Raw genomic sequence first — 19,059 nt, 5'->3', positions numbered from 1 at the left:
TTTAATCAAGAATGTAAGGCAATCACTTTTATGAAGAATTTGCTGTTAGAATAGCAGTGGTAAAGAATAAAAGTGAAACACATAGAAAAAATATGTGATATACAGTAATTATCACCATAGAAAAAACGAGATATACAAAAACTATCACCATGTCAGTTAATACTTAGTTGGGTAACATTTAGCATGAATTACAGCCTTACAAATCTTCCCATGGAGTAAACCAAGTCTTTTAGTTCTGCAGCTGTTATAATGTAAAACCATGATTGAATGATTGCTTCTATTAACTGGGTTTTATTGCTGGCTATATTTGGCTATAACATTTCATAGAATACATATAATTGAACAAATTTTGTTGCATTACATTCTTGATTAAATTATCTTTTCATTGATATATAATTTTATGGTACTACTCCAAAAACGTGGTTAGCTATCAAACCTCAAAAATACACTTTTCCCAAACGTTTTCCACAATTTTGGCCACTACTGTATACCAAAACAGTTAAATGGTTATCTTCCTTAGATACTGAATTATAACATCTATCCCATTACAATTCTATGGCTCCATATTATGGTGATTTTATTATGGCTTTATCTTAATATATTATCTCCTCTATTATACTGTCCACATATCTCCTTCATATGTGTATGTGTATCAGTGGTGGGTTGCAGGCGGTATACCCCGGTACCAGTGGTGGGTTTCAAAAGTTTTTAGAATCTATTCCAGTGATGGCGAACCTATGGCACGCATGCCACAAGTGGCACGCGGAGCCATTTGTCAGGGCACGCAAAGCGCTGCCCTGTCAGCTGGCCAGCGCGCATGCGCGCGCTGGCCAGCTCAGTTCACCTTTTTAAAAGCTATTTTTCGCCTTCCCCAGGCTCCAGAGGCTTTATAGGAGCCTGGGGATGGTGAAAAGAGCCTCCCCAGCCCCCCCGGAGGCTTCAGGGACCGTCCCTGAAGCCTTCGGAGCGCTTAAAACCACCCTCCAAGCAACCCGGAAGTCACTTCCGGTTTGCTCGGAGGGTGGTTTTAAGCGCTCCGAAAACTTCAGGGAAGTCTCCGGACGGTCCCTGAAGCCTCCCGAGGGCCTCCGGGGGGTCGGGGGAGGCTCTTTTCGCCCTCCCCAGGCTCCTATAAAGCCCCTGGAGCCTGGGGTGGGCAAAAAAAAGCATGTAAAAATGGGGGTGTCGCGCGTTGTACGTGCATGCACACTGGGGGGGGTTGCGCATTGCATTATGGTTGCGGCACGCCTGCACTCGACTCCCCTGCGCTCCCCCCACTTGTAGCACACGAGCCAAAAAAGGTTCACCATCACTGATCTATTCTGTAGGTGTGACCTGTTTTGTGGAAGTAGCTTGGTGGTCATGTGACCGGGTGGGAGTTGCTTGGTGATCATATGATCAGGTGGGAATAGCTTGGCAGTCATGTGATTAAGTGGGAGTGGCTTGGCAGTTCTGTGACCGGGTGGGAGTAGTTTGGCAGTCATGTGACTGGTGGGAGTGGCCAAGTCGATGTCACTGAATTCTTTGCTCCAAAGAATGACCTATAAAAAGAAGCTATAAAAAAGGAAATTTATTATTTTGTGCACTTACTACTTAAATAAAAATAAAATAAGTACACAAAACAATAAAACAGCTACTTATAGAGGAAATATGGCTGTCCTTGCCAGTCTTCAACATTACTGCCACCTTACACACACACTTCCAGCCCCTCTGCCTCTTCCTTCTTCCTAGATTCACTCAGACTTTTTTAAAACTCACAGCCTGGGCAGAGGGGCTGGAAGTGTGTGTTCCTATAGTATCTTCCAGCCCCTCCACCTCTTCCCTCTTCCCCAACATCCTCCCCTCCCACCCCAGCCACTCACCAGTTCTTTCTTCTTCTGGTTCTTCTGACAATTTTTCAGCAGCATAGTGCGGATGGGTGAGGTGAGTGAAAGAGCAAATGAGGGGAGGGGAGGGAGCGTTCCGGTACGGGGCCCCCTGACCAACGGGTACAGGAAGGCATGCTAAATTTTACCATCCAGTACGGCTGTACCGGTCTGTACTGGTTGAAACCCACCCCTGCCCAGTACGGGCATACTGGTGCCTGCCGGGAGCACCGGGTGCCGTTCCAGTACGGTGCTCTGGAGGGCCCACTCACCCTCCCGGGCTCCTTACCTGTATTTGAGCTCTTTGGTGCTTCTGTGCACGCGCACAGAGTGTACGGCGCCTGCGCGATGCTCCGCTGAGCAGCTGGAGCGTCGCAGAGGCATCATGGAGGCATTGCGGAGGCATCATGCGGGGGACGCTGCGCACATCCATGTGGGGGATGCCGGGCCCCATTGCACCGTACCGGTTGCACCTGGATCTGGAATCCACCACTGATGTGTACATCTGTCTGTCTGTCTGTCTGTCTATCTATCTATCTATCTAATCTCTATCTCTCTATCCTTCCGTCCATCCATCCATCCATCCATCCATCCATCCATCCATCCATCCATCCATCCATCCATCCATCCATCCATCTATCTATCTATCTATCTATCTATCTATCTCTTATATCTCTAGCTCTATATATCTCTATTTCTATTTCTATACCTCTATATGCTTTATTTAAATTAAATTTGTATCTCAGTGATTGCATGAGCTCTGTAGTTACTATATGATACATAAATAAATAAAGTGCAAAATTTACTGTAGATGCAATGAAAAACCCTGGTTTCTACAAACAAAATCACTTTTCTCCTGTTTAAAGTTTTTAACAGTGTGTCAGATGTCACAGAGATGTTATTAATGTAAATGTCAGTATGGGTTACGTAGATGTAACATGCAAAGTCCCCCCGCAACTAATCAAGGCTAAAAGTAACTGAGTTTAGCCTCTTGCACAAATGAAGCTGCATTCAGTCGACATGTTGTGTGACGTTAGCCATTTTGACTGAAGACAAAACCAGCTTATGCTGTGCTGTGTGGGTCTGACAATCTTCTTGTGCTTTATCGCATAAAAACAAAAATAGTAAACAACAATATTAGTAACAGAAACACTAGTGGAAATAAAAGTACCCAGCCCAAAATGTCCTCTCCCAGGTTGCTACTTGAAATGGCTATTTCTTTCTTTCTTTTTTTTTATGAGAGCTACCACATTCTGTTTATTTATCGCCTAGGATTCCTATTTCTTTCCTCCATCCACCTATACCATTTATCCCATATCTGATAGAATTCTGATTCTTCTTTTCCCTGGATTTCTTTAGTTAATTTGTCCATTTCGGCACAGTCCATCACCTTTCTTATTATTTCCTCTTCGCTTGGGGTTAGCTTGTTTTTCCATTTCTGGGCATAGGCAATCCTTGCTGCCGTTATTATATGCAATATTAAGTACTGGATTTCTTTTTTATATTTTGTAGGCAGTAATCCTAATAAGAAAATTTCCGGTTTCCAATCTATTTTAAATCCCGTTATTGCCTCCAGCCACTTTTGGATCTTTTTCAAAAACTTTTTAGCCTCCTCACAGGTCCACCATAGATGATAGTATGTTCCCTGTATTGATTCGCATTTCCAACATTTTGGGGATGTATTTGCCGATATTTTGGCTAACCTTGTTGGTGCTAGGTGCCATCTGTAAAACATTTTATACTGGTTTTCCTTATATGCGACCGAGAGTGTCCCATACATCCCTTCGGCCGATTCGCTCTCACAGAGAGGGACTCCTCTGGGTGCCGTCCACTAGGCAATGCCAGCGGGCGACGCCCAGGAGTAGGGCCTTCTCTGTGATGGGCCCGACCCTTTGGAATGACCTCCCCCCAGATATCAGGACTAATGTTAGGGTGTAACCAACAAGTTGGGTAGACAATATATTGCACAAGGCATGTTATGTATCTTTAAGAGAGGAGCTCTGCTAATTAGTAGATTACAGCATTTAAATTGCAGCTGATGTTGTTGCTCTCTCTCTCTCTTGATTGATGTATGATAACTGCTGTCTAACTGTTACTACTGTTGCTACTACTTACTGTGTGTAAGTTATTTGCTACTTGTATCCAAGTTATCTTGGTAGTATTGGACTGTTTTTTCTGTGTATGACTTTTTGGCTGTGTTTATGGATTTTGCTATATTCTTCAAAAAGTAAAGTTTATTTTGTTACTTTACTATCCATTATTCAGTGTGGTTGCTTTATCTATCGCACGCTGCGTATACTTTACAGGGTTGCTCTGTTATAACCTCGACCTGGGGTTCATTGCTAGTGCTTAATCGCACCAGTACCTAACAACTACCACCGACCTCCGCTCCTTCCGTAAGAAACTAAAGACCCACCTGTTCAATTTAGCCGGCCTGGCCTAACTCCTAATTCCCAATTTTAGTTCCTCAAGCCTGCATTTTTTAAATTTTCTAGGGGTATGCTTTTAGTTGTTTTTAATTTAATTTTTAATTTTTACTTTTTGTACAGTTGTATGAGGTTTAATTCGTTTTTAAGGGTATAGGATATTCGTCTTTTGTATTCGTTTTAATGAGATACCTGTACACCGCCCCGAGTCCCTTCGGGGAGAGTGGGTGGTCTATAAATACTGAAAATAAATAAATAATAAAATAAGTGTCATTTTTAAGTTTGTTCCCCCAAATTTTTCCCATTTGTCTAATTCAATGTTGTGTCCAAAGTTCTGTGCACATTTTATCATTTGTTCTTTCACAATTTCCTCTTCGAAATGGCTATTTCATTAAGCATAAATTTGAAAATTGGAATTCTTTGCTGGCTTATGCTGTTAATTGTATTTGTTCTATGACATTCTGACAAGCAAAGTCAACGGGGATTCAATTAACCACTGTGTTGCTATCTTAACAATTTCAGTGATTCACTTAATAACGGTGGCAAGAAAAGTCATCAAATGGGGCCAAACTCACTTAAGGTCTCACTCAGCAAAAATAAATTTGGGGCTCCATAACAGTCGTAAGTCGAGGACTACCTGTCTTCATTGATTAACTTAACTTAACTTCATTGGATTTCTAGACCGCCCCTCTCTCAAAAGAGACTCGGGGCGGTGTACAGTCATATTAAAATAGTTGAACAGTAAATATACATGTTATAAGTATACAATAAATAAATTAAACATAGGACTGGAGGAGGTAGTAGAAGTTCCCTGTACAATTTAGTTAAGTTAGATTAAATTTTTTAAAAAAATTTTAAAAAGTTAAAAACATTAACCTTAAAAGCTATCCCAAATAAAATATCCGCCAGGAGGTAAGAGTAGAACTATAAGTGGGCCAGGCCGGCTAGTCGGAACAGGTGAATCTTAAGTTTTTGTCGGAAGGAGCGGAAGTCGGTAGTAGGTCTAATATCGGGGGGGAGGTCATTCCAGAGGGTTGGGCCCATCACAGAGAAGGCTCTACTCCTAGGCACCGCCCGTTGGCATTGCTTGGTGGACGGCACCCGGAGGAGTCCCTCCCTGTGTGAGCGAATTGGTCGCAGGGATGTATGTGGTAGAATGTGATCCCGCAGGTAACTAGGCCCTGTGCCATGGAGCGCTTTGAAGATGGTGATCAACACCTTGAAACGCACCCGAAAAACCACAGGTAGCCAGTGCAGCTTGCGCAGGAAAGGTGTTATGTGGGAGTACCTAGTACTCCCCATGATGGCCCGCGCGGCCGCATTCTGAACTAGCTGTAGTCTTCGGGTACATCTCAAGGGGAGCCCCATGTAGAGAGCATTGCAGTAGTCCAGACGAGACGTCACCAGCGCATGAGTGACTGTGCGTAAGGCATCCCGGTCCAATAGGGGGCGCAATTGGCGCACCAGACGAACCTGGTGGAACGCCCCCCTTGCCACGGCTGCCACATGGTCATCCATCGACAGCCGGGCATCTGGGAGGATGCCCAAATTGTGCGCCCGTTCCACAGGGGGCAGTTGTTCGCCCCCTATGGCCAGTGATGGAATCAACTGGTTGAACCGAGGCGCCGGTAACCACAGCCACTCAGTCTTGGAGGGGTTAAGCTTGAGTCTGTTGTCCCCCATCCAGACCCGGACGGCTTCCAAACACCGGGACATCATTTCGACAGCCTCGTTGGGGTGGTTTGGGGTGGAAATGTACAGCTGAGTGTCATCAGCGTACTGATGGTATCCAACCCCAAAACCACGGATGATCTCACCCAGCGGCTTCACATATGTGTTGAACAGAAGGGGCGAGAGGACCGACCCCTGCGGCACCCCACAAGTGAGTGACCTCAGGGCCGACCTCTGCCCCCCTGCCAACACACATTGCGTCCGGTCAGAGAGGTAGGAGCTGAACCACCGCAAAACGGTGCCCCCAACTCCCATCCCCCCCAGCCGGCGCAATAGGATACCATGGTCGATGGTATCAAAAGCTGCTGATAGATCTAATAGGACCAGGATAGAGGAACAACCCCTATCCCTGGCCCTCCAGAGATCATCGACCAACGCGACCAAGGCCGTCTCCGTGCTGTGACCGGGTCGGAAACCGGACTGGCGCGGGTCTAGATAATCGGTTTCTTCCAGGTGTCACGGAAACTGCTGTGCCACCACATTCTCTACAACCTTCGCTAAAAAGGGAAGGTTGGAGACAGGACGATAATTAGCTAGTTCCATCGGGTCCAGGGAAGGCCTCTTGAGTAAGGGCCTCACCACCGCCTCTTTCAAGGTGGCTGGTAGGGACCCCTCACCCAATGAGGCGTTGACTAGGCCCAGGAGCCAGCCTCGTGTCACCTCCCAGGATGCCAGTACCAGCCAGGAGGGGCACGGGTCCAATAAACATGTAGTGGGTCGCAGCTGTCCACGCAACCTGTCCAAATCCTCAGGGGCAACAGAATCAAACTCCTCCCAGAATGGTCTCTCAAGACTGGCTGCTGACGACTCCTCTGGTCCACTGAAGGGGGTCCATCCACTCCGGATCTGAGCGATTTTATCCTGCAGATATTCTCCAAACTCCTCTGCTCTGCCCTGTAAAGGTGCTTCCCGCGGCCTCTGTAATAAGAGGGAGCGGGTTACCCGAAACAGGGCAGCAGGGCGGTTATCGGCGGACGCAATAAGAGCGGCGCAATGTCTACATTTGGCCGCTCTTAATGCCACAAGGTAAGTCCGTGAATAGGCTCTATTAATACGGGAGAAGTACATGGTATTTTTCTGTGGCCAGGATTTTCCACTGCCTCTAGATTTTTGCTATTTAAAATGGCCAGATTGAGTTTTTGGTCTGTCAACCCTGATGATTTGCTCACCTTGGAAATGACACAAAGCATCCATCCTTGAAATGCAGAAGTGAGATTAAAATGCCTCTGGAGAACAGTAGGTCATAAAAACAAGAACATCAATTCAAGATCCATATCAAAACACCGATCGGTTGGCCACCCTGCACAAAAAGAAGAAGGAGAAGGATAGCAAAAGTACAGAATTTTCCTATACATTTGCTTTGTATTGGAGCAGAAAAATTGCAGAGGAAATCTGGAAAGAATCTGCTTTAGTCTCCCCACAATAAATACGGTTGAAGAGGAAAAAGGACATACAGATCTGTTCAGTTGAGTCAAGATCAGGGGTGGGTTCCTGCCAGTTCTAACCTCTTCTATAGAAGAGGTTCCACAAATCTACACAGCTGTTTAGAACCGGTTCTAAAGGGTCTTGTAACTTGACAGCTTTAAGACTTACACACTTCAATGCCAGAGTTCCTGAGCCAACATGACTGGAGGAGGAATTCTGGGAGTTGAAGTCCACAAGTCTTAAAGCTGTCAAGTTTGAACACCCCTGGGTTTTTTTTTTCTAAAGGGTTAGGGGTGCAAGGGTCTTGTAACTTGACAGCTTTAAGACTTGCGTGCTTCAAATGCCAGAGTTTCTGAGCCAACATTTTGGTTGCTAAGCAAGAGCGTTGTTAAGTGAGTTTCCCCACATTTTAGAAGTTGGCCATGCCCACCCAGTCACATGGCTGGCAAGCCACTCCCACCCGGTCACATGGCCAGCAAGCAACTCCCACCCAGTCACACGGCCGACAAGCCACTCCCACAAAACAGGCCACATCTACAAAAAAGGTTCTAAATTTTTTTGAAACCCATCACTGGTCAAGATCAAGGAACTGAGAGCAACTCTATCATGCACATTTTTATATGTTGTTTGCATAAAACAAACAAGAGGTATGATAAAGGGAATATGTATTTAATATTACATGACTTAACAGCAGCAAGAATTGTATTTGCACAGTACTGGAAAAAGAAGAAGTTGTAATTTAAAAAAACATTAGATTGTGCAGAAATGGATAGATTGACGTTACAGATAAAATAAAAAGAAGATTCAGAGTATTTTCCAACATGGGACTTGTTCTATAAATGGTTGGAATGAATCACAGAAATAGACATTAGGAGCTGGGAAAGCAGTATTATATAAGCAAATGGATCCCGACAATACGCTGTTCACGAAGCACCAATGGTCCAAGTCCTAGGTGGGATGAATACTTTACTTTGTGCATATTTGTTACACAAATGTATGAGAAGATCATTCTTATATTAATTATAATGTATGGGCTAAGACATGAATGCAGTCATATCATTAAAGATCATTGGAATAAAAAGTAAAACGAAAATAAAACAATATGATAAGGAAAGATAGCAGAGCAAAGAATAGGGAGTATTTCTGCTTAAGAGTTTGCTAAGCAGACCCAACCTTCCAGTTACTAAACCTGTTAGATAACCTCAGATATTCACCTGGTTTACTTCTGTGTTATTTGCAGCAACCACCAAAATGCTTCCGGGAAGCCCACCTGCAGAATCCAGAGCCAACAGGTGTGTCCCCTGCTTTCCTCTAGCAGCTGATGTACATCTGGAATTTAGTTTCAGCTCTCGTGACTACTGAAAGAGAGGTTCTTCTATAGTGTCTAATTCCCTTTTAATATCAGCTAAACTCTAATCCAGGCACTTGGTAAGAAGCATTGTGGCACCATGCATAGTGAATCTATTCCTGCAGTCCACAAGCTCCTAATTCTGTCCTTTCTGATGTTTAGGTAAAGGTGACATTTCCCCTTGCACATATGTGCTAATCATTCCTGACTCTAGGGGGCGGTGCTCATCTCTATTTCAAAGCAGAAGAGCCAGCACAGTCTGAAGACGTCTCTGTGGTCATGTGGCCGGCATGACTTAAACGCCGAAGGCGCATGGAACACTGTTACCTTCCCATCAATTTCTATTTTTTCTACTTGAATTTTTGTGTGATTTCGAACTGCTGGGTTGGCAGAAGCTGGGACAAGTAACGGGAGCTCACTCCATTACACGGCGCTAGGGATTTGAACCGCCAAACTGCCAACCTTTCTGATTGACAAGCTCAGTGTCTTAGCCACTGAGTCCCTTCTGATCTTTACTTTCTCGCATTTATCTTAAAATCTGTACTGAAGAGGAAGGATTTCTACAGACTTGAAGTGAACTGAAAATCTCTGAGGAACCTTGATAAAGTCAGGCACTTGACCACATTGGTTTTGTCAACGTACTGAGGTTTCTGTTTGAGTTCCAGTGAATATTTCTACAGCTCTTCCTGTTTAACATGGGACGAAGATAAGAGGAACAGGACCTATGCTCTTGAGTATCACCCATCCCTCCCTAGTAAGGCCTGAACAAGATTTTGATTAGCATCCTATTTTGCAACAGCAGATTCTATAATTAAGTCCTACATGCATGCTAGCTGGTTTGGAGTACGTATGTTTTTTTTTTAAAAAAAAGCTATTTATTAAACGGGATTTATCAGTCTATCCAGAAAGTCTCAATGTATTGTATAACCGACGTGAGCTGAATTTGGCCTTGTGGGTTACCACTAAATCAGCCTTGCCTTTTCGCAATTACAGCTCATTTGTCACGCAGACCCTGTAGCCAAGGAGAACTGCTGACTTTTCAGCGCTTAAGAAAGAAGGGAAGAAGAGAGGAAGTTGTTGAATCCCTGCAGATAAAAATGCAACTTTAGGAAAGAAATTAGAGGATCTTGTGGCTGAGCAAGGAAACTAACACACAAGGCAGGCTGAGCCTCAACGGTTGGCTATTTTGGGGAGAAGGTTATATAATACGCCGATCTCATGATCACTGAGGAAGTTCCCTTGTGCTGAAGAAAAAAAAAAGTAAGTTTTTTTTCCCTTGGGCATAAGAAATGTAACCTGGAATAAGTTCTCCAGTATTGGAGCCGTGGTGGCACAGTGGTTAGAGTGCAGTACTGCAGGTTGCTTTTGCTGACTGCTGGCTGCCTGCAATTTGGCAGGTCAAATCTCACCAGGCTTAAAGCTGACTCAACCTTCCATTCTTCCGAGCAGTGGTGGGTTGCTCTTACCGTTGCTACCACGCGGGCGGGCCAAACGAGGCACTGTACCGGTATGCTCTCAGCTGCTCCCAGCCACTACTAGTATGGCCGTACCAGGCTGTACTCACAGCAACCCATCTCTACTTCCGAGATTGGTAAAATGAGGACCCAGATTGTTGGCCATGTGCTGACTCTGTAAACCGTTTAGAGAGGGCTGTAAAGCACTGTATAGCAGTATATAAGCCTAAGTGCTATTGCTATTTTGTTGTTAATACAATACAATACAATAGCAGAGTTGGAAGGGACATTGGAGGTCTTCTAGTCCAACTCCCTGCCTAGGCAGGAAACCCCATACCGTTTCAGACAAATGGTTATCCAACTTCTTCTTAAAAATGTCCAGTGTTGGAGCATTCACAACTTCTAGAGGCAAGTTGTTCCACTGATTAATTGTTCTAAATGTCAGGAAATTTCTCCTCAGTTCTAAGTTGCTTCTCTCCTTGAATAGTTTCCACCCATTGCTTCTTCTTCTACACTCAGGTGCTTTAGAGAATAGTTTGACTCCCTCTTCTTTGCGGCAACCCCTGAGATATTGGAACACTGCTATCATGTCTCCCCTAGTCCTTCTTTTCATTAAACTAGACATACTCAATTCCAGCAACTGTTCTTCATGTTTTAGTCTCCCCTAATCATCTTTGTTGCTCTTCTCTGCATTCTTTCTAGAGTCTCCACATCTTTTCTTTGTTCTTGGTTCCTTAGGCCTGACAGCGGGTGTCAATATGCTTTGGTTATTTTCCCTAAGTTTTGGGGTGTACTGGAAGACAGTCTGACCTGTTCCCCTAAGCAGTCTGATTTCTCAAGCACAATGGAGATACCACCCAACATATTAGAACTACTGAACTAAATTGCTGATTCTGCAAACCTCTTAGAGAGGGCTGTAAAAAGCACTGTGAAGCGGTACTCAAGCCTAAGTGCTACTGTTATTGGGGAAGTGAAAAGGAAGGAGTGTACAGTTATCAGTCTGTGCACTCATCCACATGGGGAAAAAAAACCCTCCTAGATTATGTAAAGATTGATCATATTTTATGGATTTTGTATATGTATTTCTTTTTATCCAGCTTTTATTACTTTTAGATGAACAGCGAACCAGTGAAAGAAGCTGTGCTTGAAGGATGACATGGAGAGCATTTGCCTCTAAAGTTGTCGGGACTCGGTCACAACTGAACAGTTAAAATTAACTAGCTTTATTATCTTTACCAATAACTCAAGGCGGCAAATACATCCAACACATCTTCCTCTTCTTCTTTTCCTCACAACAACAAGAAGCCTGTGGGTTGGATTGGGAAAGAGAGAGAGAGGGAGGGAGGGAGAGAGAGAGACTCACCCAGCTGGCTTTCACAGCTATGGTAGGACTTTAACTCATGATCTCCTACTTTCTAGCCTAGTGGCTTAACCCCCTTAACAAAATTGGCTCAGAATCTTCTTTGAGAAGCCCTGGATCACCCTTAATCTTCAGATCCAACTGCAAATGCTTGGTTAGGATAGGAAGAATACTGAGATGAATGTCCCACTTAGAAGATGCTGTGGAAGACGACTCCACAAGTGAGTCTACCTTGAAGGGTCATTCATTCAGCAGCCGTTCAAAATTACAATAAATAAACTAACGTGTGGTACTTAACAAGCAGTCCTCAATGTTCTGGCCATCCCAGAACCCTGACAGTCACAATCAGATGATTACAATCTGGCTGCTGGGCAAACGGCTCACACTTGTGATAATTGCAGCCTCGGGTGGTCGTGTGATGACCATTTGCAACCTGCCCTGCCAAGTTCCAACAAGCAAAGTCAATGGAGAAGCCAGCAGGGAAGGTTGCAAATCAGTCGTACTCCAGCAATGTTTCCCCCCCAAGGAGCCCGGTTCCCTACTTATGGCAGCCACCCTGCATACTCTCTCCCATCCAGCAGTAATCCTCCCTGGCTCCATCGCGCTAGTGCTGCACCTTGATGGACACACGCATAGCTCTTGCCCACCACCCTTCACCTGGCAGCAGCCACTGCCAGCCTCACAGCACTCGTGCCCTGTGGCCACTTGCATACATCCCAGCAGCTGCATTCTTTTGCAGTAGCACTGTCGCTATCGCCACATCACTGACATCTGTCTGGATTATGAATTGTCGCTCTGGGTCAGGGTGTTGCAGTATGGGCTCTTGGGCAAGGAGCCGTTTTAATTTCTCAAAGGCTTTTTGACAGTCCATTGTCCACTGTAGGGGTTGGTTTGCTTTTGCCTTTTTGGGGGGAAGGCCCCGTTTTCTTACCTGCCCCCTAATCTTCTGCACGCCCCCTGGGACTTGTGACTGTCTATCGACTTCCGCGCTGACTTTGCTTGTTGAACGCAGCAGGAAGTGGCGAGAAGATCCTCACTTAACAACCCAGAATTCTCACTCAATGGTGGCAACAGGAAGTGCTGATTTTGCCAGGGATAACCAATGTGGGCATCACTTACCCATAGAAATTCTGATCTGGTACCATCATAGTGTGAGGGCTACCTGTAAAGTGTTGGAGCTTGCAGATAACCTGTACAGGTAGTCCTTGACTTACAACAGTTGCTTTAGTGACCATTGAAAGTTACAATGGCACTGAAAAAAGTGACTTATGACCGTTTTTCACAGTGGCAACCTTTGAAGCATCCCCATGATCATGTGATCAAAATTCCGATCAAAAGAGGTGGTTAGTTATGGTTATGTTAACCCCCTGCATTATTCTCTTTGCAGGATACGACTTTCTTCTGAGGGGAGGCCGCCTGTCAGGCCTGAAGACATCTTTTCTTTTGGACCTTTAGCCTACCACACTTTCTATTATTCACTATGCATTTTTCTATTGTGGGGAAATGGGGGTGGGGGGTTGTACGGAGTTAGATGGCATGTAGCCATAACAAAATTCTCCTTTGTCTTTGGACCTGGCCAAACTGGATGGGTGGAACTGCCAGCATGGCAGTGGGAGATTGGGCCATGTGATGGACTTGTGGGTGTGGGGCAAGATCTTGAACTTTCAACTGGGTGGGGAAAACCGGGAAGCCTTCAGATTCGGTTTTTCCCAGATGTGCCAACATGTCTCCCTTAATAAATTGGAACTTTGAGGAATCCCTTGCCTCGGACTCTGATTTACTTTTGGATGCTATTTGGAACCCTGACAGATGCTTGGCAACTGATTCACATTTATGACCGTTGCTGTATCCCAAGGACATGCGATGATCCTCTTTTGCGACCTTCTGACCAGCAAAGTCAATGGGGAAGCCAGATTCACTTAACAACCGTGTTACTAACTTATCAACGGCAGTGATTCACGTAACACCTATGGCAGGAAAGGTCATAAAATTTACTTTACTTTTACTTTTATTGGATTTGTTAACCGCTCCCTCTCCCCTAGGGGACTCGGGGTGGTGTACAGACAGAATAAAAACATTATAAAAAACATTATATACAGCAAATTACAAAACCCCATAAAACAAATTAAACATAAGTCTGTACAATAATGCCTAGATTAATTAATGATTAAAACCAAATTAAAATACCCCAATTTAAAATAACCAGTCAGGAAGATCAAGGGATTAGATCATGATTGCGATTGGGTCAGGCCAGCTAATTGGAACAGGTGGGTCTTGAGTTCCTTATGGAAGGAGCGGAGGTCAGTAATGATTCTAATGTCAGGGGGGAGGTCGTTCCAGAGGGTCGGGCCCGTCACAGAGAAGGCCCTACTCCTGGGCGTCGCCCGCAGGCATTGTTTGGCGGACAGCACCCGGAGGAGTCCCTCCCTGTGAGAGCGAATTGGTCGCAGGGATGTATGGGGTAGGATGCGATCCCGCAAATAACTAGGTCCTGAGCCATGGAGCGCTTTAAAGGTGAGAATCAACACCTTGAAACGCACCCGAAAGGCCACAGGTAGCCAGTGCAGCTCGCGCAGGAGAGGTGTTACATGGGAGTACCTAGTACTCCCCAAAATTGCCCGCGCGGCCGCATTCTGGACCAGCTGCAGCCTTCGAGTGCATCTCAAGGGGAGCTCCATGTAGAGAGCATTGCAGTAATCCAGGCGGGACATCACCAAGGCGTGAGTGACTGTGCGAAGGGCATCCCGGTCCAGTAGGGGGCGCAATTGGCACACCAGGCGAACCTGGTGGAAGCCCCCCTAGCCACGGCTGTCACGTGGTCGTCCAGCAACAGCCGCGTGTCTAGGAGGACGCCCAAATTGCGCGCCCGGTCCACGGGGGTGAGTTGCTCACCCCCAATGGCCAGAGATGGAACCCACTGGCTGAACCGGGGTGCCGGTAACCACAGCCACTCCGTCTTGGAAGCGTTGAGCTTGAGTCTGTTGTCGCCCATCCAGACCCGTACGGCTTCCAGGCACCGGGACATCACTTCGACGGCTTCGTTGGGGTGGTTCGGGGTGGAGATGTATAACTGAGTATCATCAGCATATAGATGCTACTCAACCCCGAAACCTCGAATGATCTCACCCAGCGGCTTCATGTATGTGTTGAACAGGAGAGGTGAGAGGACCGAACCCTGTGGTACCCCACAAGTGAGTGGCCTCAGGGTCGACCTCTGCTCCCCTGCCAACACACATTGCGTCCGTCCGGAGAGGTAGGAGGAGAACCACCGCAGAACGGTGCCCCTCACTCCCAATCCCTCCAGCCGACGCAACAGGATACCATGGTCGATGGTATCGAAAGCCGCTGAGAGATCTAATAGGACTAGGATGGAGGAACAACCCCCATCCTTAGCCCTCCAGAGATCATCCACCAACGCGACCAAAGCCGTCTCCGTGCTGTGACCGGTCCAGAACCTGGACTGGCGCGGGTCTAGATAGTCAATTTCCTCCAGGTGATGAGGGAACTGTTGCGCCACCACACTCTCTACAACCTTCGATAAGAAGGGAAGGTTGGAGACAGGACGATAATTGGCAAGCTCTGATGGGTCCAGGGAAGGCTTCCTAAGTAGGGGCCTCACCACCGCCTCTTTCAAGACAGCTGGCAAGGACCCCTCCCTCAATGAAGCGTTCACTAGTCCCAGGAGCCAGCCTCGTGTAACCTCCCAGGCTGCCAGTATCAGCCAGGAGGGACACGGGTCCAGCAAACATGTGGTGGCCCTCAGTCGCCCGCGTAACCTGTCCATATCCTCGGCAACAGAGTCAAACTCCTCCCAGAGTGGTCCCTCAAGACTCGCCTCCAACATCACCCCTGGATCACTGAGGGAGACCCATTCGCTCCGGATTTGGGCGATTTTATCCTGCAGATAGCTCCTCGGTAAACCAAGGCGCCAGGGTGGTTCGCTGCCACCGGAGAGGCCGCAAAGGCGCAACCCGGTCCAAGGCCCCCGCCGCCGCACTATCCCATGTGGCCACCAGGTCCTCCGTCCGGGAGCGGGTCAGGGCTACAGGAAATGGCCCAAGCTCCATCTGGAACCTGTGTGGTTCCATCAGTCGCCTAGGGCGGAACCATCTAGGACCTTCTGGTTCCGCCTCCCCGCGATGGGGGGTAGCGCCTGGGAAGTCGAGCCGGAGAAGCGAGTGATCTGACCATGACAGTGGTGTGATAACTGAATCCCCTATACCCAGATCTCTCATCCACTGGCCAGAGACAAAAATAAGGTCCAGCGTGTGTCCTCCCTCGTGTGTGGGGCCCTGAAAAGGTCACTTAACAAATGTTAATGCCTTCTCTCTCCTCCATTCCTCTTCAGACCCTGACATGTGCTGAAGGTCTGATTAAAGCCAGGTGCAGCCCAGCTGCTTTAAAGCTACGAGGTCTCAATTTCACTCCTTGGCATCCAAGGAGCGAAAAAAAAAGCTGACCAAGACTGAAAAAAATGCAGCCAGCAACCCTGGAAATCATGTTGTCAATCATGTAGACAAGGCTGGAGAAGAGTTGCCAAGGATCTGACGGTGTAGCTGGCAGATTGCTTCTGTAGTCATTATGGTCCTGCGTCTGTTGCGAAAAATGAAAGGCAACAGAACAAGGGCTGATTTTGGAAAGAAAACCACCAGGAAATTCCACTTGATGATGATGATGATGATAATGGTAAGGTAAAGGTTTCCTATTTCCAATTGTGTCTGACTTTAAGGCAGGGGTGTCCAAACTTGGGAACTTTAAGACTTGTGGACTTCAACTCCCAAAATTCCCCAGCCAGCCATGCTGGCTGGGGAATTCTGGGAGTTGAAGTCCACAAGTCTTAAAGTTCCCAAGTTTGGACACCCCTGCTTTAAGGGAAGGTGCTCATCTCGGTTTCTTAGCTGAGGAAGCGAACATTGTCCAGTTGGAAGAAATATAAATCTGGTTCAATTCAGAGGTTGTATTCAGCAGATTCTGACCGGTTCCGGAGAACTGGTAGCGGAAATTTTGAGTAGTTCGGAGAACCGGTAAATACCACCTCTGATTGGCCCCACCCCTATCTATTCTCTGCCTCCCGAGTCCCAGCTGATTGGGAGGGAATGGGGATTTTACAGTATCCTTCCCCCGCCACCAAGCCATGCCCGCCAAGCCACACCACACCCGCCAAGCCACGCCCACAGAACCGCTAGTAATTTTTTTTGAATCCTACCAGCGGTTCAGTTCCAAGCCGGGAGAAAGGCACTGGAGACAAAATAGAGGCTGATTGGCAGCAAAATGGGCTGAACTAAATATTGGCATTAGACAGAAGCGTAAAAAACTTCTGTCTTAATATTATTATTTATATTTCTGAGGGAACTGGTGGGGAGCAAATATCTTTCTAGACTGTTGGTTGATCCTTCAAAGGAAACAAAGCTACAGAGAAAATGTTGTGTTTTAACCTGAAATAGGTTGTGATAAGAAAATCAAAAAGATTTGAGTTTGAAGAGCAGCAGGTTAAGGTAAGAAGTTGTTGGCTCCAATTGTTGCTGCCTAGCGACACCTAGTGGTCTTTTTGTATTGTGACAAATCTCATCCTGAGAAATTAATAATTAGCAAACAAAATAAGGAATGTGAACCAGATATCAGAGCATGTCAGAGTAAAATCACACCAATGTGGTTTGGTTTTGTGCTTTTAAATGTTTGATTATAGGTTTCCAATTCCAGCTAAATCCACTACTGCAGGTTTCTCTCCATACAGCTGGCTGGGGAAATCTGGGAGTTGAAGTCCCACTAGCTAATCTCCATCTACATCCTTGAAATTGACATCTGATTAGTTCTAGGCTTATCTTCTGAGCAAGTGAAAAAAAGTCCCAAACGCTCTTCAATGTGGCAGATCTTCCAATATATGGAGATAACAGGTCTGAATCCTTTCTTTTGCAACTTAAACATATTTGAACGGTACTGTTAGACACTTGCTCTAACTACAGTGGTTTCCACCAAGGTCCTCTGTTCCGGCGGGAACAGGGGTTTAATCCTATTGGTCGAAGGGTCTGACAGCTCCTTATAAAAGGGCTGCTGTCAGATTCAACCTTCGCTGGATTGTTCTCACTTGTTGTACTTAATAGAGAGCTGTTGTTACCGTTAAGCCTGTGTGTGCCTATCCATTACCCAATCTAACAGGTACCTTGTAGCACCTGCTTTCCAGTCCTTTGTTTGGCCATCTTGGTTAGAGAGCCGTGGCAGAGTGGTTAGAATGCAGTACTGCAGGCTATTTCTGTTGCCTGTCAGCTGCCTGCAATTTGGCAGTTCGAATCCCACCAGGCTCAAGGTTGACTCAGTTTTCCCTCCTTCCAAGGTGGGTAAAATAAGGACTCAGGTTGTTGGGGGCAATAGGCTGACTCTGTCAACTGCTTAGAGAGGGCTGTAAAAGCACTATGAAGCGGTATAGAAGTCTAAGTGCCGTTGCTATTGGTTGTCTTCTCTGGTTCTTTTAAACAGAGTGTGGAGAATTGAATGCAGTGCTTCAAATGAGGCCTGACCAAGGCAAAGTAGAAGGGAATCATTATTTCCCTTTATCTATACTCTGAACTTCTCTTGATGCTCCTCAAGATGTTCTTTCTAGTTTCATTACACTGTTGAGGGCCAATCATTCTCCCCTAAGTCAATTAATTCACCTTGTGCCATCCAACATAGTAAGGTATTAACTATTCCTTTTGATTGAGGTGAGTGCTTGAGAGACCCTGAAAACAGGGGGTGTGTGTGTCTGCTGGGGGTTCGCACGGGTTTGGGCGATCCTCTAGCTAGGGTTCTGCCCAGTTCGGCAAACCCCCAAATGCGACCCCTGGATGGCCACACCCACCCCACCCCTCTCAGGAGCCTGTTCATCATGCCAGGTAAGTGCAGGGCCTGCGCAGAGGCTCGGGGAGGGGAGAAAATGGGCCTACTAGAGGTTCTGGAAGTCCAAACCTGTCTAGCCTCCAGAGAAATCACCACATGCACATGGAAAGATTACATCACCCAGCAGGTTTCAACCAAGCTTAGGACTCAAAGTTACCCCTGCACGACAACCAATCAGAATACATTTCTTACACAGGAACAGGAAGCTCTAAGGTGGGGGCCAACAGAGGGTATAAATCTCTCTCTCTCTCCTCTCTCTCTCTCTCTCTCTCTCTCTCTCTCTCTCTCTCTCTCTCATACTTTCTCTCTCCCCTCTCGTACTTTCTCTCTCGTATTTTCTCTCTCCCCCTCCCTCTCTCTCTCTTTCTCATACTTTCTCTCTCTCTCTCTGTTGTACTTTCTCTCTCTCTCCCTCTCTCTCATACTTTCTCTCTCTCTTCCCCCTCTCGTACTTTCTCTCTCTCGTACTTTCTCTCTCTCTCTTTCTCCCTCCCTCCCTCTCTCTCTCTCGTACTTTCTCTCTCTCTCTCCCCCTCCCCCCATACTTTCTCTCTCTCCCCCCTCTCATACTTTCTCT

The 19,059-nt window shown here is 46.3% G+C and overlaps 1 protein-coding gene across 1 annotated transcript in view; it reads left to right on the top strand.

Annotated features, from left to right (window-relative positions):
- Positions 1-16,060: 16,060 nt before the first annotated feature.
- TMEM212 (transmembrane protein 212) overlaps positions 16,061-19,059 on the top strand; it is a 41,935-nt gene continuing 38,936 nt past the window's right edge. Inside the window, exon 1 of the mRNA XM_081955219.1 lies at positions 16,061-16,295. Within this exon, the coding sequence (XP_081811345.1) occupies positions 16,191-16,295 (105 nt within the window). The 5' untranslated portion in view covers positions 16,061-16,190. The remainder of the gene's footprint in view (positions 16,296-19,059) is intronic.

Source organism: Natrix helvetica, assembly GCF_964273705.1.
Source record: "Natrix helvetica genome assembly, chromosome: 5".
NCBI lineage: Eukaryota > Metazoa > Chordata > Lepidosauria > Squamata > Natricidae > Natrix > Natrix helvetica.
This window is presented reverse-complemented; position numbering and strand designations above follow the sequence as displayed.